At 30.9% G+C, this 24649-nt stretch overlaps 4 protein-coding genes across 10 annotated transcripts in view; 3 read left to right on the top strand and 1 right to left on the bottom strand.

Annotated features, from left to right (window-relative positions):
- Positions 1 to 9022, top strand: part of LOC115881285 (long-chain-fatty-acid--CoA ligase 3) — a 48098-nt gene extending 39076 nt beyond the window's left edge. For all 7 annotated transcript variants that reach the window (XM_030898707.1, XM_030898706.1, XM_030898710.1 and 4 more), the window contains 8 exons: positions 2124 to 2351; positions 3112 to 3446; positions 3615 to 3754; positions 3834 to 4006; positions 4962 to 5109; positions 5170 to 5285; positions 6334 to 6609; positions 8134 to 9022. In XM_030898707.1, the coding sequence (XP_030754567.1) occupies positions 2124 to 2351; positions 3112 to 3446; positions 3615 to 3754; positions 3834 to 4006; positions 4962 to 5109; positions 5170 to 5285; positions 6334 to 6609; positions 8134 to 8288 (1571 nt within the window). In that variant the 3' untranslated portion in view covers positions 8289 to 9022. The remainder of the gene's footprint in view (positions 1 to 2123; positions 2352 to 3111; positions 3447 to 3614; positions 3755 to 3833; positions 4007 to 4961; positions 5110 to 5169; positions 5286 to 6333; positions 6610 to 8133) is intronic.
- Positions 9023 to 9764: 742 nt separating this feature from the next.
- On the bottom strand, positions 9765 to 11917 carry LOC115881283 (protein transport protein Sec61 subunit beta). The gene is made up of 3 exons (XM_030898701.1): positions 11757 to 11917; positions 11339 to 11535; positions 9765 to 9902 (listed from the first exon to the last, which is right to left on the bottom strand). Exons 1-3 carry the CDS (start codon positions 11757 to 11759, stop codon positions 9815 to 9817), a joined length of 288 nt encoding a protein of 95 aa, XP_030754561.1. The 5' UTR covers positions 11760 to 11917; the 3' UTR covers positions 9765 to 9814.
- A 196-nt stretch (positions 11918 to 12113) lies between these two features.
- LOC115881273 lies at positions 12114 to 15135 on the top strand. The gene is made up of 3 exons (XM_030898691.1): positions 12114 to 12310; positions 12560 to 13385; positions 13446 to 15135. The coding sequence occupies exons 1-3, from the start codon at positions 12188 to 12190 to the stop codon at positions 13928 to 13930; spliced, it is 1434 nt and encodes a 477-aa protein (XP_030754551.1). The 5' UTR covers positions 12114 to 12187; the 3' UTR covers positions 13931 to 15135.
- A 220-nt stretch (positions 15136 to 15355) lies between these two features.
- The window catches only part of LOC115881275 (E3 ubiquitin-protein ligase mind-bomb), a 117482-nt gene continuing 108188 nt past the window's right edge, over positions 15356 to 24649 (top strand). The window contains exons 1-8 of the mRNA XM_030898692.1: positions 15356 to 15536; positions 15739 to 16019; positions 16071 to 16271; positions 16325 to 16597; positions 16655 to 16898; positions 18290 to 18422; positions 18480 to 18671; positions 22217 to 22503. Coding sequence (XP_030754552.1) covers positions 15423 to 15536; positions 15739 to 16019; positions 16071 to 16271; positions 16325 to 16597; positions 16655 to 16898; positions 18290 to 18422; positions 18480 to 18671; positions 22217 to 22503 — 1725 coding nt within the window. The 5' untranslated portion in view covers positions 15356 to 15422. The remainder of the gene's footprint in view (positions 15537 to 15738; positions 16020 to 16070; positions 16272 to 16324; positions 16598 to 16654; positions 16899 to 18289; positions 18423 to 18479; positions 18672 to 22216; positions 22504 to 24649) is intronic.

A 24649-nucleotide genomic window follows, 5' to 3' on the forward strand; every position in this document is an offset into this window, starting at 1 on the left:
TATCTTTTATATTTGTGCAAAAAGGAAACAAGTGATCGTAAATGCATTTTATTTTTCTAAAAAAGCACGTTTAGCACAGAGAGAACATTATGTAGAACAGTACAGGTTCAATTATTAATTATCGAGTAAAGTGTAATTATTTTTCATGTTTTGTTATTTCTAATTTTCTAAACAGTTAAAAAAAATAAAAGATCAGATTTTAAAAAGTTAAATTCTAAATTCCTTGATTTTCTGTTTTAGCTTTGTAGTGAATAAAGCTTACATAGTTTATAAACCTCGTATAAAACTAGTAGTGGGAACTATCGAATGAATACTATCGAAACATTCGATAGTTGCAATTCATTCGAATAATTCGATAGCTAGTAAGAAAACATTCGTCGAAAACTATTCGAATAAAAATTATCGAATAGATGCGTCATCTGCCTTGAAATATTGTATTCTAGTAATTCGGCAGCAAACACCATTCAATTATAAAATTCATTCATTATCAAATTCATTTATTCGTCAGGATCGATTTTAATAAAATATAAACTGGATTTTAGTTATCGTCCGGCGACGTAGGTTTCTTTCCTAGAAACCCGACAGCGGTCGGTGGCAATGAAAGAAGCCGGCATCTTTGATTTTTTGCGGAGTCAAATAAAGATAAGGACACATTATTTTTTTTATTGAGGTGCTAGTATTTACACAGAAAATACATTATGAAGGGCGCTGTTGCCATATATTCGTATTAATTGGTATTAGCAAAGAATATTATTCTTTAGCATTAGTTAGTTAGGGATAGTATGTCTATATGTTTTGCATTTTTTTATTGATATTCTGTTATTACACTGCAATAATACTTTTTATTTTGGATGTAGGAAAATGGTTTTTAATGTTTTTAAGCAAAGACTGGTTTAATAAATAATAATAACAGTAATAATTTGTTATACCTATTAACAACAAAATTTAAATCATTTAATAATACAAACATTTTTTAAGTAGTAACAAAATATAAACAACAAATAGAAGTCAAAAGTATTTATATTAGATCCTATAATATAGTCTCTAAATGGCAACGTTGGTTTATTAAATAATAATAATTACAGAACTAATTTGTTATATTAACAACAAGTTTTAAAATCATGAAATATAAACATTTATTAATTTTCTAAGCATGCAGTGTAATGGAAGGAAAATATAAATAAAAAAATTAGAAATCAAAATTATTTATATCACTTTTTATTACTTTATATTACTATTTAAAAATAATATTTACTTTTACTGGCATTTACTTTAAAAAATAAATGAAATATTTCTTCGCAAAAAACTACATGAGGCACACATGTAAGAGAATTAGCATAAACAAAATACAAACATTGTTAACTTTTTTTTTAAATTGGCACCTGTAAAACTTTCAATTTAATTTTCTCACCCCAAAATTTGAGTTTGATAACCATTTACTTAACCACATTACTTAAATATGATTATTAAGTTCAACTAATTCATATTATTAAAACATCTAAAATACAAATATGTATTTTTAAAATTAATTGTAAGTTCATCTCATCTCTCTTAAAAATTGCTACTTCTCAAAATTTCCCATTAAAAAAATGCAATCTAACCTAACCATAATATACCATATAAAATTAAATAATTGAAAGATCGGGCTACGGAAAATCACACAAATTTTCGGAAAAATTTGACCACTTCGCACACAATCGTCAATTAATAAACTACTATTTTAGTATTTTAAATATTTTAATAAACGCAAAAATAGCACAGTATTTACAAGGCGAAGTTATAAAAATTTGGAAGAACTAATAATGCACTGACGCACACAAAAATCAAACGAATACTAAATTTCATTTATCAAAAGCATTCGATAGTCGTGGCGCAACGATAACCATTTAGTCGCACGGCGAGGTTGTCACATATGCTTTAATATACAAATGAATGAATGATTTTATTCGAATAAAACCATTCGATAGTTGAAATCATTCATTCAGTAACCATTCGATAGTCTAATTCATTCGATAGTTCCCATCGCTAGTTCAAACCTTATTTTAAAGCCATTTTATTAATAAAAACGTACTAGTCATAAATTTGTTTCTTTTAGTAATGTATCCATTTTTTTTCTATTTCAGGAGATGAAGCTATAGCACATGGTATCAATGAAACCCAAGTCAGGACTGTGATAACTTCGTACGAATTAATGCCCAAGTTTAAGAAAATCCTAGCGCTCACTCCTACAGTTAAAACGCTAGTCTACATGGAGGACCAGCTGAGGGATTTGGATAAGACTGGATACAAAAGTGATATTGATATTGTTAGTTTTACTGATGTTGTGAAGAAAGGCAGAGAATCGAAAATAGGTGAGCCATAATTATGACATTCCCATGATAAAACATTAATAATATACCAACAAGGTCCTACAACAGTGCGTCGGACAACTGTAGGTCATATACAAAAGAACTTTTCAAAATATCAAAGTATCTACTAGGGCCTATTTCATGAAAATATTTTAACATTGATTGCATTGATGATTTTTGTAATTCTTCATCTAACAAGAAAAAATAAATAGTGTTTGGCGTAGAATTTTGAACATCCTGTATGATTTAAGATGATGATATTTATAGCAAAGTAAGTAGAGACCAACTATAATAAATAGCTAGTATATTACAGTTGGGGATTGGACTTTTGGTGTTAAACAGCAAAATACAACACTAATTCACTACAATACACCAAAAAACTTTTCTTATATGTTCCTCCTGGCTTCCTTTTTAAACGCGCCTACTCGCGAATTATGTAGTGATCTGGAAGGAAGCCGAAAATGCAATAATGTACAGCACTGCGTTTACGCACTCCTGCAGGACCCTGTATTTAAAATCTCATTAAACGCTTGATAATAATTAGGGGGGACTGGTTATTATTTAAATTTCTAATGAATGAACTTTTGTTCAATTAACGATGTGTACTATAATTAAATATTAATTTTATTTCTTATAACTTTTAGCAATTATCATAAAAACTAATTACACCTTATTATACAATCAGCCATTATTGATGAAAGATTTCCTAGTTTCTTTTCCACAGCTGAAATTTTGACAAATGTATTTTCTTTTTGTTTATTAGAGTCCCAACCCCCAGACACGGAAGATATTGCCATTATTATGTACACTAGCGGCTCTACAGGTGTACCAAAAGGTGTAATGATCCTGCACAAGAATTTGATAACTACGTTAAAAGCTTTCTGCGACGCTACTGAAATCTACGAGACGGACGTTATGATCGGGTTCTTACCATTGGCGCACGTGTTTGAATTATTGGTCGAAACTATCTGTCTGTGTGCCGGCGTAGCTATTGGATATTCGAGTCCTCTTACTATGATAGATTCGTCCAGCAAAATTAAAAGGGGTACTAAAGGAGATGCAGCTGTTCTACAACCAACTTGTATGACCAGCGTCCCTGTAAGTAAATTAATACATTTTATAAATGTATTATTTTGATTTATAACAGCTTAAACATCCTCACACTATGCCCGAAATGTCTCGGTCTATTTCAATTGGTGCCAGTTACAAATCTATATTTTTTCTTTTTATTCATAGTAAGGAGTATGTTTTTTTATTTTATTAAAGCTCATCCTCGACAGAATTGCAAAAACCATTCAAGATAGAGTAACCAAAAGTAGTGGCTTTAAGAAATTGATCTTTAAATTTGCATTTGATTATAAAACCAAATGGAGAAGGAGAGGATACCGTACCCCGCTTATTGATAGGTAAACTAAAATTCTATTTTATTAGTAGACTTGGTGAGTTTATCATTTAATTATGCTATTAATATTTTCTAATTTTTAGATCTGTATTTGGTCCAATTCGTCAGTTACTCGGTGGTCATTTGAGGTTAATTATTTCTGGTGGCGCTCCACTATCTCCATCTACCCACGAATTGATCAACAATTGCCTGTGCATCACGATTATGCAAGGTTATGGATTAACCGAAACCACATCATGCGCTTGCGTCCAAGATTGTAAGTGTAAATCAATATACCGTGCGATCAAAAAGTTTCGGGGTCAAGTGGGCTATTGTTTATCTGTCATTGTACAAAACCATCTTAGTCATATAACTTTTTGAACATATTGTATATTTTGATTTAATAATAATAGTAATAACTCGCTTATATAGCGTTTAATGCCTTGGGAGTAGCAAGCTACAGCTTGTCATGTTAGAGCCGTTCGGTTACAAGGAAGGGCATATATATATACAGGGCACCCTAATTTACACCTGCTTTATCAATAATTTTGTATATTGTATATACTTTTTCCTTGTGATTAATTTTGTGTGCTGCATATACTTTCGCTTCATATTTTTGTGGGTGGGATAAAATTTTCTGATGTCATAAAGCGATTGTTTTTCTCTGTCTTATACCGATCTGGTTATTGAAACTGTGTGGTCTGGATTTTAACGTGTATGAGAGTAATGTAGATAGCTTAATGAAAAATCAAAAGTATTAAAAAAAGATAAAAGTTGGGTTGGTATATTTCTTCTATGCGCTATGGCCGGATTTTGCATCAAAATTTCAAATCGCACAAGTGGGTACAAGTTTACGAAAAATGCATCTAGGGTTGGAACTTTATTTTTCACAATTAATCACTTATTTTACTACAGCGGGTAATAGATTATATTTAGCTTAGATATATTATCTTCATTTTAGTAGTTTACATGAAAGTTTTTAAAATAGTTTATTTTTTTCCTACACACATTTTCCTACATACGTAAAAACAGGCAACGCTGTATGCCGCTTTTTATTTTGTCTCTCTGTCTGTCAACCGGTCATTTAAATTTATCTCTGTTGCATGCAATAAAATACAGAACACGCAGATGAAGTGTCCAGGACGGTATATTGTTTCTTTTGAAAATTTGAAAATTTTATTTTCAAAAAATATTTTGACTTAATATGTTATACATTGTTATTCTACTTCCAGTTCACGATCCACAATATGGACGAGTTGGCGCTACAACAACGGTTTGCGAAGTGAAAATCGTCAATTGGGAAGAAGGAAACTACAGGGTCACAGACAAACCATATCCCAGAGGTGAAATTATTATTGGTGGCGATAATGTTAGTGCAGGGTAAGGAGTTTTTAATATTTTATTCAAAATACTTTATCCTACATTGTAATATACTTTTAGATATTACAAATTACCGGGTAAGACTGAAGAAGACTTCTACGACGCAGATGGAAAGAGATGGTTTAAGACAGGCGATGTAGGTGAAGTCCATGACGATGGCGTCGTCAAAATCATTGGTAAGCTTTCTAATTTAGGTTATTCCAATTTATAAATATCAGTTAAATAACGTTTAATAATAATGAACTAATTAGAGTTTCATAGTTAGTTGTGTCTCAGAGTTACATAACCATACAGAAGCGACATGAGCGATTTTTTGAATTAATGGTTTGATTAAGAGAATATGTAAAAAAGTAAAAAGCCATAATGTAAAAAACGTAAAATGATGTAAAGTTTATTTCCTTACGTTTGGTCCAAACCTCATTTGGTACCCAATTATTATTTTTTTATTTTGTGTATAAACCAAAATGTATGCGAAAATAATTGAAAGTATATGTTGGGAAGGAAATGCCATTTCTTCCTTTTTAATTTTTCATATTTTTTTCGTGTATTTTACATCAAACTGTAAAAGTTGTAGTTATTTCATCGGAAATGATTACAACTTTTGATTTTGAAATGACACCCTCGATATTTTTTTACTTTATTCAATAGAAAATGACTCTCTGAATAAAATGACATATCATATGTCAACTTTTGACATTTTTGCTTAAAAAAATCGTATTTTAAATTTCAGTCTATAGTGCCATGGCTGTTAAAAACACAAATTTTTAATCAAGGAGCCTTGGAAAAATAGATTTGATTGTCTAATGTTTTAATGTCTTGTCCTGGCCGGTTAAAAGATGCCCTAGTCGTATTTTTAATAATTTTCGTTTTTTTATTCATCTCAATTTTTTCAAATAGAACGAGGGTAGCTCATTAGCATATTAGGAAAAAGCATTTGGTACCATTGGTACCATACACTTTTGAGACGCACCCGGTATAGTCTGTTCAAGGAGTCAAAAAAATTTTCAACATCCAACAAATGCCAGAAAATACAATTTAGCAGTTAATTAAAATGACATACTCTCACTGTCTTAGATCCTCTCGTTGCCTTGGATAGACTATAGCTACACTATTCTGTGGTGGTGTTGTTAACCAGTAGTCGATAAAGAGATATACTACATTCAATTACATAGAGTTAAAAATTTTCAATTATATAAAAAATAACTTAAAACTTTCATTTTATAGATCGTAAGAAGGATTTGGTTAAACTGCAAGCTGGCGAATATGTATCATTAGGAAAGGTGGAATCCATCCTCAAGACCTGTCCACTGGTGGACAATATCTGTGTATACGGCGAACCTACTCAGTTATATTGCGTAGCTCTCGTTGTTCCGAATCAACCACAACTCATGGAATTGGCCCAAAAGGTTGGAGTGGAGGGAAAATCTTTCGAGGAACTCTGCGAACTACCTGAATTGGAAAAAGCGGTCTGTGCCGAATTGGCTGAACATGGAAAGAAAGGTATGGATTTTAATTTATTCTTTTTTTTACTTTTGTTTCATTCAATACCATACTCTGCTGTCTGAAATTTATAGTACCCATTGAATCAAATTAGTATGAGTTTCTTTGCAAAAAATGACAGGAAACACAATATATCTGACATGAAAATGACATACAATTGTCACTGTCATGTCTCCTCTCGGACAGGATTTTTTTGTGCATCAAATTTTAAATGAGTTTCATAGTTTAATAGATAATATATATATGTAGTTTTTTACATCTAAATTTTTCCATTGTACAGGGTGGTCAAGAAAAAGAAGTTTAATGTTTGAGCTTAAGGAAGAAAAAAATATTTACAGAAAAATAGGTCAAGGATATTGTAAATTTAAATTATTAAGTTGGCTACATTAGGGGGCTGCATTCTCTTAAACTATGAAAATCTAGAGATATTTAGTATTCTCACTATAGTGTTGCTGGTAGCTCCCTAGTGTCAGCCAAATTTCGAACTAGAAGATAATTCACAGTGATTTCCCTTGGTCGGTTTACTTATAAATACTTGTTTTCCATAAGTTCTGTTCTTAACGGTTCCCGATTTACAGCCGATATTATTGGGCCACCCCATTATTATTTGACTCAAAGACGAAACAAAAAGTAAAGTAGACTTTGAATAAAGAATCAATCTTCTATATACCGGGTGCGTCTTAAAAGTGGCTCATCCCTACAACTTTTTTTTTTCAGATAAAAAACGAGATTTGGTATGTTAGCATATGACATAAATTAGGATTGATTGACGTATTCAATTGTTCTTGATCACTCCCTGTTTCACCGGAAATTACTACAACTTTTGATTTTTAAATGACATCTTCGATATTTTTTTTAACTGTATTTGATAGAAAATGAATAAAATAATAAATACATATCATATGTCAAACTTTTGACATTTTCACATATGGTTTATTTGAAATTGTAACACATGCGGTTTATAACGACTATTTGGCCATAAAAACTAAGTGTGTGGTACCAGATTATTTGATAAAAAGATGCTTTTTGCAAATAAGGTAATGAGCCACCCTTGTTTCATTTGAAAAAAATTGAGATATGATTAAAAATACGATTTGGGCATCTTTTAACCGGCCAGGAGAAGACACGAAAAACATTAGACAATCAAATCTATTTTTCTAAGGCTCCTTGATTAAAAATTAGTATTTTTAACACAGCTATGGCACTCTAGATTGCAATATAAATTTTTTTTAAAAGCGAAAATGTCAAAAGTTGACATATGATATGTCATTCTATTCAGAGTGTCATTTTCTATCGAATAAAGTAAAAAAATACCGAGGGTGTTATTTAAAAATCAAAAGTTGTAGTCATTTCTGGTGAAACAGGAAGTGACCAAAAACAATTGAATACGTCAATCAATCATAATTTATGTATTATATATTATTAAGATACCAAATCTCGTTTTTTACTCTCGTTTTTAGAAGCACCCGGTATAATATTCAGAAATTGTAGAACATAGTAATAGTTTAATTGTTCTAATTCCAGGTAAACTGCAGAAGTTCGAAATTCCTCACGCCGTCAAGTTGGTGGCTGAAGTATGGTCTCCAGACATGGGCTTGGTAACAGCAGCGTTCAAATTAAAACGGAAAGATATTCAAGATCGTTATCAGTGCGATTTAAGAAGAATGTACGCCTCTTGAGATGTTTAAAATCCACATTTTTTTTGTAGACAGTGTTCAGGACGTTACATGATCTTTTTTTTTCACGTCGTCGTCAGAAAATTCATTTTTGCTTACAACAGTGCTTGTAAACAAAAACTTACTAAAAATAAAAAATCTCCAGTAGCTATTCACACAGATATAATAATATATATTTTAACATAGACAATTTTCGTACTCTACTTAGGTTTAATTTTAGAAATGCAATAACACTGGCAGATTTTTTACTTATTATTTCTATATTAAAACCACTTTAATATAGTCAATTAAAGTTTAGGTCTTTTAATATTAAGCTGTTTATTTTTGTGTCTGTTTTGTTTTGTACTCTATTGTTTGTTGAATATTTTGAATCTTCCTAAAGACTGTAGGTATGGGCGCTGATAGATTTCTCTAAATATGTAGTTTTTTCATAGATTGCCGTGTCAAAACATATTTAGTTTAATCCAGCACAAATCAGTTTAATGATAATTATTTGTTATATGTAAGTTATTTTTTTCTGGTTATGAAATGTAGATTTCATTATTTACACAATTGTTTTTATAAAATGCTTGTCAGGTAGAAGATTGATAACCTTTTTAGAGACAAGTACTTATTAATTGTAGGAGAAAAAGTTGTATTATTTTTTAAAATTGTAAATAAGTGCTATTTTTTATTTTTAGCAATTCAGCTAAGAAATTATCTGTATTTATTTAAAATAAAATAAGATAAAGTTTGGATTTTCTTTTTTTATTTGATACATATTTCCATATGCGTACAGACCTGACGAGACGAGCGCGAGACTGCTTCGATTCATTTTATGAGAGACGCCTGCCAACATTAGCGTAACTAGCAATTCAGCCTGGGGGGCCTAGGGATTCTGTTTTTTTAAAAAATGAAGAATAATATCATTAAATATAAATACATTTTTTGAATAAAACGTTTACATGAATTTTTCTATCAATAAATTTGATAGACTTGGTTATATCAATCCGTGTTCCCGTGGATTACTTAAATACCTACAAATTTTGTAAAAAATTAAAAACTAATACACATTTTTTGAACACAGAAAAAAATATTAATTAACTAAATAAAAATGGAAAAAATAATTTTTACTACATCACAAGCAAATAAAAATTAATATTTTGCCAAGAGTCATCGTTCAGTCAAAATTCAAGATTTCTCTGGGGGGTGCCCAGCAGTACCTGGGAGGGGCCCGGCACCCCTGTAGTTACGCCATTTTCTGCCAATCAAGCTATGTATAGCATGCGCTGATATCTCGCCGTCGAGCGAGCCTACCACAACCACTTCCAGACTGGGCAGTTGTGTCTGTACGCACCTTTAGGAGAAGGAAGAAGTGAAACAATATTTAATAAAAATTATCTAATAATTTATTTAAATATATTTATAAATTATTTATCCTCAAGAAGGACCGCGACAACAAACTTGTATAAAACAGTTTTTAAATAAATGAAAATGCACTTAAATATATGAAACTATATTTAAGGAATGTTTAAACCTAATTTGAATACTTAAGATCTAGTGTACTTTCCCCAAATATGCAGCATAAATACTGAAGCAATGAACAACAGTGACATGACAAGAACAGGAACGGGTCCACTGAAAATAAAAAAAATATGAAATTTTAAAATTGCTAAACATTAAGTTTTCTTATTATTAATACTGTATAATTGTATTAAATCTTAAAATTATGACATCATTAAGTAAATTCTAACACAGTTCTTCTAAATTTATTTATATTAAATATAATGTCGAGAAAATATATTCTTTAATTTTAAAAATAATAATTAGTTACTCCTTCATATTATAGTAACTTTTTTGCTTTAGATATACCGGGCGTGTCTCAAAAGTGGATCACTCCAAACTATAACTTTTTATTTTTTTAGATAATAAACGAGATATTATGTTAGTATATGACATAAATTAGGGTTCACTTATATTAATAAATATATAAATAATATATAAATATAAATAGATAAATTATTGGTCACTGCCTGTTTGACAGGAAATGACTGCAACTTTGATTTTAAAAGACACTCTCGGTATATCCCTATTTTAATTGATAGAAAATGACACTTTGAATAGAATGACATATCATGTGTCAACTTTTGACATTTTTGATATTTCCGGTAAAACAGGAAGATACCAAACACAATTGACTATGTCAATCAATCCTAATTTACTTCATGTACCAACATACCGAATCTCGTTATATAACTCAATAAGTTATAGGGGTGAGCCACTTTTGAGACGAACCCGGTATACCTATTTAATCTTTTTAGCCTTGCATTGATATATGTATGTACTTTTAGGGATTACCACTTAGTTTTCTTTAGTGGTCTTGCAATCAACTATAAAAAATGCTAATTTTGAAAGAATACTAATGCCCTTGTTAAAACAGAAATTTTAAATAAATAAACATGAAGCTATTCTTCTATTCTATGCTCAACTGAGGCAATACTTATTCATGTTGTTCAAATAATAATCCATAATATTAAAAGCTATACAAAGTATATTATGTATTATAAGGGTATCACATTTTCAAACCTAAGGTAGGTATAGTATTTTTTGTCGTGTACAATAATTATTACACAATATTATTTATTTAGACTAGAGGATTAGGTAATAATTATTATTAAAGAACATGGTTCACATTGATATTTTTTATAATTCCTGTATTAAAAGCTCAGGCATTAACATTAGAAAAGAAAGATTTCAGATAAAATTTTGATCTGATAAAAAAATGGTCATTTTATTTCTTTTTGAAATCTGGTACAGACAAGAATCAAATTATGAACTTTTTATGGGTCAATATATTAACATATGTTTACCATCACACATAATTTAAATTGTTTGAGCAAATTGAAAGATTCTTAGTACAGTTTAGTACAAAGTTTCTTATATTTAAAAATAAACAAAATATTCATGTATGTAAATAAAATTAAGACATCCAAGTAAACAATCAGTTATTTTGTAATAGCTTAAAACTCAATCTAAGTAACTTATAATATTTATATAAATAAAAAGAAACTTACACTTTGATTCCAGGGGAGTCATCAGTGTAAAACCTCCACATACCACCTGTACCTGCTCCTGTATTTCTTCTGGCTGTTGTCGTCGTTGTAGTTGTTTTTCTTTGTCTTACGGTACCGCCAGTACTAGCCCTTGGTGCTCCCCCTTTGGCAGGAGACCTACTTCCAGCACCAACATTGGTCGAACTTGGAGAAGCTGGCTGAAATTATAATAACATTATTTTTTGGTTATTTTATTTTTTGTCCTAATACAAATTAGCTGAAGGAGCAAAATTAATTTGATTAATTTTCCGGGTTTCATATGTTTAATGCACTATTTATTTCAGCAAAACTCAACTTTTTTTAATTTCTGTATTTATCTTTGAATTTTATTTTGACTATAGTGTATGAATAGTTTTAATTATTAATTAGATACTCTTACCATTACTATTTGTTAATTTGAAATATTCGTGGGATTTTAAATAATGTACGTTCTTACTGCTTTCCAGGTCAAAATTTAAATGAAATTTTAACACATTTCATAAAAATACCACTAGGAACTGACACGTCACAGTTCCACGCAGCTCCACGAACAAACGTCAACAAAAAAATTGATGACATGGTGACATTTCCCCACAATTTCCCTGTTACCAACATAACAAAAACAAAGTCTCAAAACTCTTCTTCTTTTATTTTACTCGGCTTTATAAATTTTGTTTATCAACACTTTTGACACTACTTTGACATTGTGCACCATCCTTTTCTATTCTTCAAGGACATGTCAATGTTTTTGTTTACGGTGCGCGAAGAGGTGGCAGGTGACACTTTGACATACGATTCGTTTGATTGACAGTCGTTCTAATATTTTTCAAAATGTATTTTTTGGAAAAAATTTGCAGGATATGTATTCAAACTGGGGTTCCTTTAGTAGATTTAAATATGGTAGATTTCGACTCAGTCAGATTAAGTGAAAAACTTCAAATTTGTACTAAAATGGTAAGTTAATTATATTTTTTAGCTATTCTGAAAAGTATGCGACCTATTGATTTTTACATCAAGAGAAAATTTTATTATATCAAGACAATTCTATAAAAAGTTGGATTATTGTATATTTATGTTAACTCAGTCTTTGAAATTTGAATTTTAGAAGAAACAATTAATTTCAAACTTCTGAACAAATAATATACTAGTACTTAATTAATGGGTACTTATTTATGTTGAACTTTAATTAATTTTAAATTGCAGGTTATAGCACAGGAGACCATTTCATCAGAGATATGTGAAAAATGTGTAAACAAATTAAGAGTTTCTTATCACTTTCAAGAGATGTGCAACAAAAGTTCTAAACTTATACAAAGTTACTTAGAAAAACTCACTGGAGAATATAGTTGTACAGAGGAAGGGAAAATCCAAAAAGATCTTGAACATTCTGAACTAAATGTTGAAATAGAACAAATACCTAAAAGTGAGATTAGAAATTTTGGTTACATTGAAGAAAATGAAGAAGAAATAAGTGAGATATGTATAAATAAGGACAATATTCTTCAACCTGGATATAGTGGCAATTTGCAATATGAAACATCCGGATGTAAAAGGAAGCAAAGAATTACTAAACAACAAAGATGTTCACTTCTTAAACAACTCTTGACCCCTGGCAATAAGCCTAAAAAAGAGAGGGACAAAACTAATTATATTGAAACCAGCAGCACTATATATTATGACAAAGGTGGTCTTAAAAACATTATTGACTTTACAAAGAATTACACATTTAGTTTTAAATTAGACAAAAATTCAAATATTGAATCAACACCTTTAGATAAACTGACAGCATTTTCTACAAATTTTTTCCAAAGAGATTTTAATGATTTTCAAACTCATATTTTACATGTTATACAAAATAGGGATAAATATGAAAATATTAGTGCATTTTCTACGGATGATGAAAGTGAGACAAGTGATAGTGAAGCGAATAATGGAATAGAAAAAGAACATACCCATTTCGAAGAAGTAATAGTAGAACCGGACATAAAAATTAAAAGTGAATTGGAATTTGATGATGATGAAGAAGAAGGTAATAAATCTCATCCACCGATTCGATTTTGTTATAGTTTTTAGTTTTATTTTTTTTTAGATAAATGTCCATTAGATTATCTTGAAACATCATTTGAAGAAGAAGAAGAAATGAAAATCAAAAAAGAAGACTGCCAGTCTGACCAAGAGACTGAATCGCTTAGTAAAAAAATGGATCATTATTCTACTCCGCATCATTCAAATTACTATCATAGTCCAGGTATAAAAAATAAAATTCTGTTCCATAGGAGTCCACATACATTTGATTTAAATACTGTAGATTTACAATTAGGAGAACCTAACTTTAGTTTAAGCCAAGACTCTTCTCATTCTGTCAAATTATTAGATAGATTAGTTTCGAGTTATCCTCTAAGTTCTAGGAAAATATTTTCGCCAAATAATGTAAGGTGTAGAACAAGAAATAATCCTTATATCAATCCTCTACTAAAGGATCAATTCTTGTTTAGGAGTTTTAAATGTGAGCTGTGCAATAGATATTTTAAAAGTCAAGGATACTTGAAGGCACACACTTCAAAAGTTCATTAATGAGAGATGTCAAAAAAACTTGCATTCAAATATCTTTGACAATGCTTTAATGATGGTTTAATCTCAGTTCAGATAACCTAGATTTGAAAATTTATTAATGTAATTCAGATTCTGGTTTAGAAATTTTAAATGTGAGATGTGCAATAGATATTTAAAAAAAAATAAGGGGGGGGGGATGTCAAGGATACTGGAGTACTTGAACTTTACTACAGATACTTCAAAAGTTCATTAATATGTCAGAAAACTTGCTTTAATGCTAAATGATTGCTTAATTTCAGTTCAGATAATCTAGATTTGTTAATGTAATTCAGGTGGCTGAACTGAGTTTGAATTTAAATTATAGAAATAATTAAATTATTTATCTTTTTACTGAGCTGGTGATGGATCTGTTATACGGCTTCACTTAGACTAATTCTATTTGAAGTGGAAGTCTCTTTAGATAAGGGCACATTTATTAATGTGCCACTGTTGAAATAATCTGTGAATATTACTAAGAAACTTATATATTTGATTGCCAAGCAATATTAAATGTTTTTAAAAACTAAATGTTGTGAATATAAAATATTGTGATGTACTGCGCGTCCTCTTTAGTGTTTTAAAACTATTTTATAGTTTATGCACTGTTTGCTCTATGGTGGTTATTCTGTTACTTTCCTCAATTTTTTTTGATCAGATTATTGACAGAAATTGTATTAAAATGTCTCCGATTTTAAGTTAATACTTTCTTACACTGTGGCTCAAAGTGAATAGATTAAAATCCTTTGATCTGCATAGTCTTTAACCTTTATGTGATGTGGTTTTATTAAACTCCCTCATGCCAAAGCGAGTACAAGATCTTAAATTATATCTATTTAGTTGTAGTAACATGAATTCAGCTTTGAGCAGAAGAAAACAATGTTTGTGTTTGTGATAGTAATTACTTAGTTTTCATTAAAATGTGCTTAAAGTACAATTAATGTTCCTACAAATACTTTTGCAATGTTGTATGGACTTTCTCTCATTAGAAAATAAGAGGTATAAATAAATATTCTTTACAAGTGAAATTAAAAAACTGCTTAAGGTTTAAAATCTTGACAGTAATTGTTCAATCCGAATTTATACAATAAGTACTTATAATATTTAAATGTTTGTACCTTATTCTATATAAGAATATATATTGTATTGTATTTTGTACTTTTATTTTGTTATTAAATCTTTCTTATTATGTTGAATACAATGGTTTTATGTTTTCTTCTTAATTTAAAATACCCTTCCCATTATTGAAACCCTTTTAAAACTAAAGTTCCGAATTTAAAGTCCCCACTCTACTTTAAGCGTGTTTAACTGGTTGTATCTACGAAAAACTCATCATGTCACCTTGACATTTAATAATTAAAATCCAACCAATGAAATATCTCAAAATTTGACATTTCATCGATTGGTTTTTCAATTCGAAAGTAAACACTGAGGATTTATTTATAATTTTTTGAATAAGAAAAAATTGGATAAAACCATGGAAATTGCTAATGCTGTAGGGACTAGTTCGGGAGTCCCTAGGAACACTAGGATTATGGAAGGCGTAGGGGCCAGAGTAATAAGGGGCCCCGACTGGAAATGGGGCAAACAGGTGGGTTAGGTTATGTTTTGCTGTACAAAAAACATTTAAAAACATTTATTTTGCTGTAAATATAATCAAAAACGTTTATATTATTTAATATTTCTTTAACTAAATTCACGACAAAACGAATCTGTAAAGATATTAAACTTTTTATAAGACAATCAAGAGATAAATCTGATATTTTAATATTATTTTTTTTACAATAAATTAGGATGGTGGTGAAGGGCATGTCGGTACAGTTAGGAATTTTGAATCGCCAGATGAAGTCGTGGTAGTGTGGGATAATGGCACAGCTGCCAATTACCGCTGCTCCGGACAATATGATTTAAGAATTCTGGATAGTGCTCCAACCGGAATCAAGCACGAAGGTACAATGTGCGACACATGTCGTCAACAACCCATTTTTGGCATACGCTGGAAATGTGCTGAATGTGGCAATTATGATTTGTGCTCGGTATGCTATCATGGAGACAAGCATCAGCTAAGGCATAGGTAAGTTTTGTCTGGTTATCATAGCCATTTGTAAAGATGTAATGTTTTTAGGTTTTACCGTATCACAACTCCGGGTGGTGATAGATTCTATCTTGAACCTCGTCGAAAAACGAAGAAAATCGCGATTCGTGGTATATATCCGGGCGCTCGTGTTGTTCGCGGTGTCGATTGGCAATGGGAAGATCAAGATGGGGGTAACGGACGAAGAGGAAAAGTCCAGGAAATACAAGACTGGTCGGCGGCCAGCCCACGGTAGGTTCAGTCAAATAAACAAACTTATTCACTTTAAAATCTCATTTTTTTAGATCTGCAGCATATGTTGTGTGGGATAACGGTTCAAAAAACCTTTACCGCGTAGGTTTCGAAGGCATGGCTGATTTAAAAGTGGTCAATGATGCTAAAGGTCACACTGTTTACCGTGACCATTTACCTTGTTTAGGAGAACAGGGTGCAAGTCCTAGACCTGCAGGTCTTAAGATTGGTGACCAGGTTAATGTTGACTTAGATCTGGAAATTGTACAGTCTTTACAGCACGGCCATGGAGGATGGACTGATGGCATGTATGAATGTCTTAATAGGTAAGACAGTCCCTAATATTGTGAAAAATGTCAAAGGAATATTTTATTTTTTTATAGTATTGGCACTGTAGTAGGCATAGATGAAGATCATGACATAGTTGTGGCTTACAACAGTGGTAATCGCTGGACATTTAATCCAGCTGTACTGACAAAGGTTGCTACCCCAACAAATTCAGCTGGTTTTAACGAAACTCCCCAGCAACAATTTGCTGTGGGAGATGTGGTGCAAATTTGTGGAGATATGGAAAGAGTTAAGATGCTACAAAGAGGTCATGGTGATTGGGCCGATGGAATGGCAGCTGTGAGTTTGTATTTAGTGATCTGTACTTTATTTAAAATACTAAAATTGTGTCACAATACCTACATAAATCTTAATATACTGATATAAAAATACCCTACATATTGAAATATCATGGAAAATAAATTGTAAACATACCACACAATTTGAATCCTTCACACTGTTAGTTCATTGAGTTTTCAAACTCAGTTGTTACCAAGTACTAAAATTGTTACACAACTGTGTTTATACCGATGAGTTTATTACATGTGTAATTTTTAAAAAATAATTTTATGTATCTATAAATGATAAAATATAAAATAGGGTATTTTAAGTAACAGGATAAGTAAAGTAGAAGTAAACTTTCAAAGTTTAGATGATGTAATTTTATAAATGGCTTTAATTCATCTCTAATAAATTTAACATTCTTTTGGTTTACCTAAAATTCATACCTGTTTACCTGGCAAAAAAATCAAAGTTGTTTGAACTAGACTGCTGAGTTGATTACAGTGAAATATTTTTTGTTAAATATAATATGAGCCGATACATATCTTAATATAAAATAAAGCTCATGTTTAAGTAACAAGTAAAGAAAAATTGTAAACTTACATAGTTCTGCTGCTTATATCATATTACGTAGTCTAGGAAGGTTCTGGGCACCTTCTAAACATCAACAATATCTTGGCAATGAACTTTTATCACTATTAACTATTATTTTACAAACAATTTACTTCGAGATAAACTATTTCACTTCACTGAAAACGTTAAACAAGAAAGAAGGTTAAACCAAAGTTGCTAAAGAATTTTAACGTTAAATTACTAACAATTATGCATGTTTTAACTGAAAACTTTATATCAACTCGCTTAAAAACTATAATAACTTGAAAATTCTAGGCATCACTAAAAGAAACATTAAAAAACTCATTAAACTAACTGGCATAGAAACAACGTCTTCATCTCAACCACCATTTTTTAAATTTTTGGCGCGAATTAGGCTAATTTTAAATCAAACACAGGGCGGCATTTTTAAATTTACGTAACATCAAAAATAATTTGATCGCAATAATAATTTTTATTTATCATTGGCATATTTTTTTGGACAGTATAAATTTCCTCAATAATAGTTAAGTAATAGTAGACGTTGAAAGTTATTGGTTGTGTACAGTATCTCATTTGTTTAATCAAATAATTTTGTCCGGAATATTTTTGCGGGTTTTTACTTTTTATAAACTATTTAAATGTAATTTTGGCTTCAGTCAGAGGCTTCAGTTAATAGATATTAAGTGATAGTAGCAGATAGTAGGCTTTGTGAATGTTTATTAGTTGTGTACAGGATTTCATTTGTTCACTCTTTTAATCAATATCGCGAACTTTGCGTGCTAATTTTATTTTTTTATTTCGAATTTTTATTTTAGACTCTCGGAAAAGTTGGACACGTTCAACAAATTTACAACGATAACGATTTAAAAGTGGAGGTGTGCAATACGACTTGGACTTACAATCCTCTAGCGGTTACCAAACTTGCCAGCAAGGATGGAACCATGCATGGTGAGATAAAGATTTTTTTTTGTATTTTTGAAACTAAAAAGGAATGTATATGATTAGGTACGACTTCCGGAGAAAGACTTAGCGCTCTGTTGAAGAAATTGTTCGAAACTCACGTTTCGGGCGACGTTAATGAAGAACTAGTTAAATCTGCTGCAAATGGCGACGCGCAAAAATGCGAAGAAGTGCTAAAACAGAGCAACACTGCCGGTGCTGCTGGTATTGGCCCTGATGTTAATGGAGTGTTTGCAGGTATTTTTTAAACTAAATATTATGGGGTTCTTTGTTAAAATAAGCGTTGAGGTATTATGTAATTTTGTTTACCAAGTATTAGTATATAAAATGTTCAATTTTGGTTAGTTATATAATTACAATATTAAGGTGCGTATTCATTATCCGCACGAACGAACGAACGAACGAACGAACGTATGCTAGTGGTATGGACGGGGACCGCACGATAGAACCGCACGAGAAGACCGCACGCATTTCTTCATTCGCGCGCCAGTTCAAATCGTCAAGATATTGTTATAAACCTGTTTTTTTTTGTTTATATACCGTCATTGAATTATCGCTAAGCAAGTTACTATGGAGCAGTGCATAAGGAGTCGGGCTAGGAAGCGAGACCGGAGTTCTCGGCCGGAACATAACTTTTATTTTTTTAAATACTGTTATATAGTTTATTTTTGTAGTATAAAGAGAAAAAGAAACTATTATTCTGTTATTTTAATCTCCGTTATTAATATAAATTGATTGTTAGTACAATACCTCATTTAATATAAATAATATTCTACTTTTGAAATGTATCGGGCTAATTGTACCTAAGTAATATATTTTTAGTACCATATTGTAAACTATTTAATATTTCAGTCACTTAAAAAGTTAATTTGCATTGAATAATTGCCTACCATTAAAGGAAATTTGAGCTATATAATCCTTGATGGTCATATTCTGGGTATGCAAATACTTCCTCTAAATTTTGGGTTTCGTTCAACCGATTTATTCTCAAAACCTGAAACATCTACATATAAAAAGAAGCACAGGTCACTAATTATAATAGACTTCACCCTTGGAATTACTTCTATCACAATTACAATACGTTCATCTGCATTGGCATTTTCTACTTTTCGATGGGAAACAATAAACTTCCCAACATTTTTTAAATGATGTAACAATTCCTCTTGTGGTTACTTTTCCATAGATATCCTCAACTCTGTCCTCATGTGAATTCAGAGGCAATGAAAATGAAAATTATTTACCATGAACATCACAAACTAAAAACCTAATAAACAATTTTATACCGAATATAGAAATAAATTTAGTATTCTTACGTATCGTCCAAATCCGTGTTAATAGATAATTATTATTTTTAAATATATTTTTAGAACTGCTGGTTTTAGTAATTATTAAATTAAACGAACTAAAAAGTCTTAAAAATAAACAATTCTTAACCATAACCCCAAAAAATGCAGATCTCCTGTCAACTTTCTTTATTTTTTTTTACTCATTATTTTCCTAGTGACGTCACAGGTGGTATGCGCGAACTGAACGAAATTGGACCGCTATCATCGTACCTTGTATTCTTTGCCATGACATGCCTTTGATATTGGATGGTCGAGCACGAACGAACGAACGGCGCGGTCCCCGTCTAAATATACCGCACTTTCATTCGTTCGTTCGTTTCGTTCGTTCGTTCGGATAATAGTACGCACCTTAAATCTGAAAGCGCACGCAGGCGAACGCCTTTGGTGTACCGACTCGAAGCGGATGGTCGAGCGCACGACCGAACGAACGGCCGCATGCGTTCGGTCCCCGTCTAAATATACCGCACTTTCATTCGTTCGTTCGTTCGTTCGTTCGTTCGTTCGTTCGGATAATGAATACGCACCTTTACAATACAATTTTGGCGTCCTGTAAGTTGAAACTGCGACGCCATATAAAAATATTCGATTCAAATTTAGTTAGCTGTGCAAGCTTTAACAAGTTTTGATCTTTTGAGAAATCGACTATTTCTTGATTTTCATTCTATTTTTTTTAAACAACTCGGAGTGGTGTAGTTATTACATAATTGTTATCAGATTAGGATATTCTGTACATTTTTGTGTTGTTTTTTATTTGACGTGAAAAAAGTAGAACTTTTTTAAAGGTTTCAATCTTTGATAGCCTTGTTGCTTTTCAACATTATACTCGTTTTATTTCAGTTCGTGATATTTATTCTGCAAATGGTATCAGTATAAGTTCTTTTAAGATGTTCTTTTTAGAAATTCAACTCAAGTTAGGGCTACAATTTACCTTGAATGAAAATATTAGTGATTAGGTAGTGATTATATTATAAATTAGACATGGTTTTTAAGGTAAGGTAATGAATTTATTAGGAAAATTTAACAAAGTAGAGAATTGACTCACAAATTTTTAATGTTTTAAATCAGTACATATATTCTGATTGAAGCTACAGGGTGTTTCCTAAATAGTCTAAAAAATAGGGTGTGATTCTTTGTGTTTTTAAGAAAAAAAGTTTTATACAGGGCGAGTTTTAAATAAGTGCAAATATTTTCAGGGTTGTAGATCTCGATAAAAGAAACATATTTTCTCTCTACAGTTTCTTTCGTTCCGTTCAAATTAAGCGAGATATTTTAAGTACTTTGAAAATTTCAATAAAATGATTTTTCGCTTAAATTTTAAGAACTACTCTATCTTTTCTGGGTTTTCTTTTTAGTAAATTTAATCTATTACATATGTTGTCATATTATTGTATGTTGTCGTATTATGTTTTTTAACTAAAAATTAAAAAAAAATCCAAATTTTCATTACCTTTTAATAGACGTTTTTCTGAGGTCAAAATATACCACCTCTAAAAATATTTGCACTTATTTAAGACTCACCCTGTATAAACGTGTGGTCAAAAGTACCCTTATCTGTAAAATTATATGGGAAATGTTATCGATCGTCCTAGTGAAATGGACGCCATTTTTTTTTCGATCATACAGTACTTCCTTTCTGATCTGAGCGTTCTCTTCTGAGTGTTAAACATTTAAAAATAATAATTTTGCAATATGTCGGAAACTACTTTAGATATTTTTCTCAATTTTGGTATGTGGTTTTCAGGTACAAAGGGAGCTCATTTTGGTTAACTGTTGTTTTCTTACTTGAACCAGTGGCGTCCGTAGGCACACAACCTGGATTTTTTGATTAAAATAAATGGCAAGCCACTGTTTTTTTTCGAGAAAACATTTTTTTCCATGATTGTCCGTTCTTTTTTAACGAGATTGACATGTTGAGTTGTTCTTGGACGTCAAATGGTTTTGGAGAAAAAAATATATTATCTTAAAATCGCTAGAAAAGGAAAATATACAGGGTTCGGCAATAGTAGCGCCTAGAATAAAAAAGTTGGGAATTTTGTTTAAGTGCAAACCTAAAGTATGTACTAGGATGTATTTCAGGAAAATATTTTAACTTTTATAGGATGGCTCAAAAAAGTGTGAATGGATCGAGGATGATTGTTGACTATCGAAGAGGGGTTTAATTATTTTTTCGAAAACCGTTCAATGGATAAGAAAAACTCAAGAGATCAATTTTATTAAAAAAGTATTGATAATCAAAAAAAAAATGTTTTCTCGCAAAAACGCAGTGGTGTACCGTTTATTTTAATCCGATTAAATTCATTTTTCATTTAAAAGTAACACCCTCTAGATAAAAAGAAAGTACTTTAGATCCCATGTTTATATAAACTTTTATTCTTAAAAACATCACATCCTATTTGTTTAAACTATTTAGCACACAGCATTTTTATGAATTTTCAGGTCATACCGCTTTACAAGCAGCTTCTCAAAACGGCCATTTGGAAGTCATCACTGTTCTTCTCCGGTTCCATGCCGACGTTGAGATTGAGGATAAAGACGGCGATAGGGCTGTGCACCACGCCGCTTTCGGAGACGAACCCGCCGTGGTACAGCTCCTTGCCCACGCCGGAGCTGATCTCAACGCTCGAAATAAAAGGAGACAGACCGCTTTGCACATCGGAGTTAACAAGGGCCACATTGGTGTGGTGAAGATGCTGTTGGATTTGGGCTGCCACCCTAGTCTGCAGGTAAGTGAAATAGTGCAGAGGGAATATATTTAAGGGAATTTGATTTTTTTGACAATTGTTTGGTTTCATTGTTATTTTATTTTAAGTCTCTGGTGTCAAGCGTGTACGTCTGTTCACGCTTCTGTATATACGAATTCAAGAGCTTTTTTTGGTAGACACCGGTAACACCAGTTTTGAGATGGTCATGGTTCTGACTGCCTCAATGTATCAGATTTAAATAAGATTTTTTTTTTCTATTTTATCAAACAATTAGCTTTTGCATGTGACTTTGTTCTGCTTAAATCTCGAATAGTTTGTACCCTAAGAAGAAATATTTTTTTTTCTTGGAATTTATAAAAGGCGCCAGTATAAGAACTTTAGAAGCATTTTTACCCTCTTTATGCATTATGATGTGTATTATATATTTTAAATGATCGTTTAACCCTCTATGCATAGACTAGTGGAACCTTACAATTGCTACATTTAAACTGTTTCGAAAATGAATAATTTTAGAGTTGTTTCAGATGAAAGCTTTCAATTGTTGATTTTTTGGGTATTGTATATTATGCACCATTTGAAAAGAAATTAATGTTTTTTTCCAGTTTTTTGCACTTTTTTTACCTGAAACTTATAAAAACCCTCAATATAATAATCTCAAGAACATTTTTATCTTGTTTATATGATATGAATATCAATCATTTGAAATAAGCTGTAAGCGTGCCTTACGTGAACTGTCAATTGTGGAAGATGGCAGAGTTCCAAATCTAATTTATTTAACAATTAATTTTTTGTATTTTTTTAAACTTATTGTTTTATTTATTTAGATTTGAGTAACTTTATTTTAAACTAATATAATAATTTCAGTATTAGAATTATCTAAATTAATATAACAGATTTTTTTTAATTACAATGATTAGTTTTTCTAATTAATTGTATATTACTGGAACGAAAAACGTTTTTTTTTGCCTAAAAAGCAAACCATTGATTGATTTTTTAATGTATTTTTATGTTTTAGTTAGAAGATTTAGAATATACCGGGTGCATCTGAAAAGTGGCTTATCCCTATAACTTTTTTATTTTTTCAGATAACAAAACGAGATTTGGTATGTTAATATATGACATAAATTAGGATTGATTGACGTATTCAATTGTTTTTGGTCACTTCCTGTTTCACCGGAAATAACTACAACTTTTGATTTTTAAATGACACTTTTGGTATTTTTTTACTTTATTCGATAGAAAATGGTTCTCTGAATAGAATGACTTATCATATGCCAACTTTGTAACATGCGGTTCATAACGACAATTTGATTCGAAATACCAAGTGTGTGGTACCAAATTATTCGTAAAAAAATGCTTTTTCCAAATATGCTAATAAGCCATCCTTGTTCCATATGAAAAAATTGAGATATGATTAAAAATACGATTTAGGCATCTTTTAACCGCCCAGGACAAGACACAAAAACATAGACGATCAAATCTATTTTTCCAAGACTCCTTGATTAAAAATTAGTGTTTTTAACACAGCCATGGCACTCTAGATTGAAATTTAAAATTCAATTTTGTTTTAAGCAAAGATGTTAAAAGTTGACATATAATATGTCATTCTATTTAGAATGTCATTTTCTATCGAATAAAGTAAAAAAACATTGAGGGTGCCATTTAAAAATTGAAAGTTATAGTCATTTCCGGTGAAACAGGAAGTGACAGAAAACAATTGAATACGTCAATCAATCCTAATTTATGTCATATACTAACATACCAAATCTCCTGTTTTTGTGTAAAAAAACTATTAAACGCGATAGAAAGGGTGCGCACGAGGCGCGTAGAGCAATTTTTTTACTTACTTACTTTTTAGATTAAACGTTCCATACTTCATAACTATGAATACTAATATATTGCTTGTTATTCTAATTGTCATAATAATTCTTAATGTCTGGCCAACGAGAGAATAATATAACCTATGATCGAAAAAAAAACGTCCAGTTGCCTTTTAATGACAGTTCCCAATAATTTTACATATAAAATGATAGCGACCTCCATTTCATAGCCATCGCTGACGCCGTTTTTTTTTCACAGGTAAATTGTACTTTATGTCATTTTTTGGATCTCGTCGGTGGAAATCTTCCCTGACTCGTTAAACATTTTTTGGCTCTATTTGTTTTTA

Source organism: Sitophilus oryzae, unplaced genomic scaffold (assembly GCF_002938485.1).
Source record: "Sitophilus oryzae breed Bouriz unplaced genomic scaffold, Soryzae_2.0 scaffold_1711_pilon_pilon, whole genome shotgun sequence".
Lineage (NCBI taxonomy): Eukaryota > Metazoa > Arthropoda > Insecta > Coleoptera > Curculionidae > Sitophilus > Sitophilus oryzae.

Bases quoted from the DNA above. Each gene is read 5' to 3' on its own strand.
- LOC115881273 (XM_030898691.1), top strand. From the start codon at position 12,188: ATGTATTTTTTGGAAAAAATTTGCAGGATATGTATTCAAACTGGGGTT. The intron at 12,311-12,559 runs GTAAGTTAATTA...TTTAAATTGCAG, and splicing joins TTCAAATTTGTACTAAAATG to GTTATAGCACAGGAGACCAT. The intron at 13,386-13,445 runs GTAATAAATCTC...ATTTTTTTTTAG, and splicing joins TGATGATGATGAAGAAGAAG to ATAAATGTCCATTAGATTAT.
- LOC115881283 (XM_030898701.1), bottom strand. The intron at 9,903-11,338 runs GTAAGTTTCTTT...TTTTATTTTCAG, and splicing joins GACTCCCCTGGAATCAAAGT to TGGACCCGTTCCTGTTCTTG.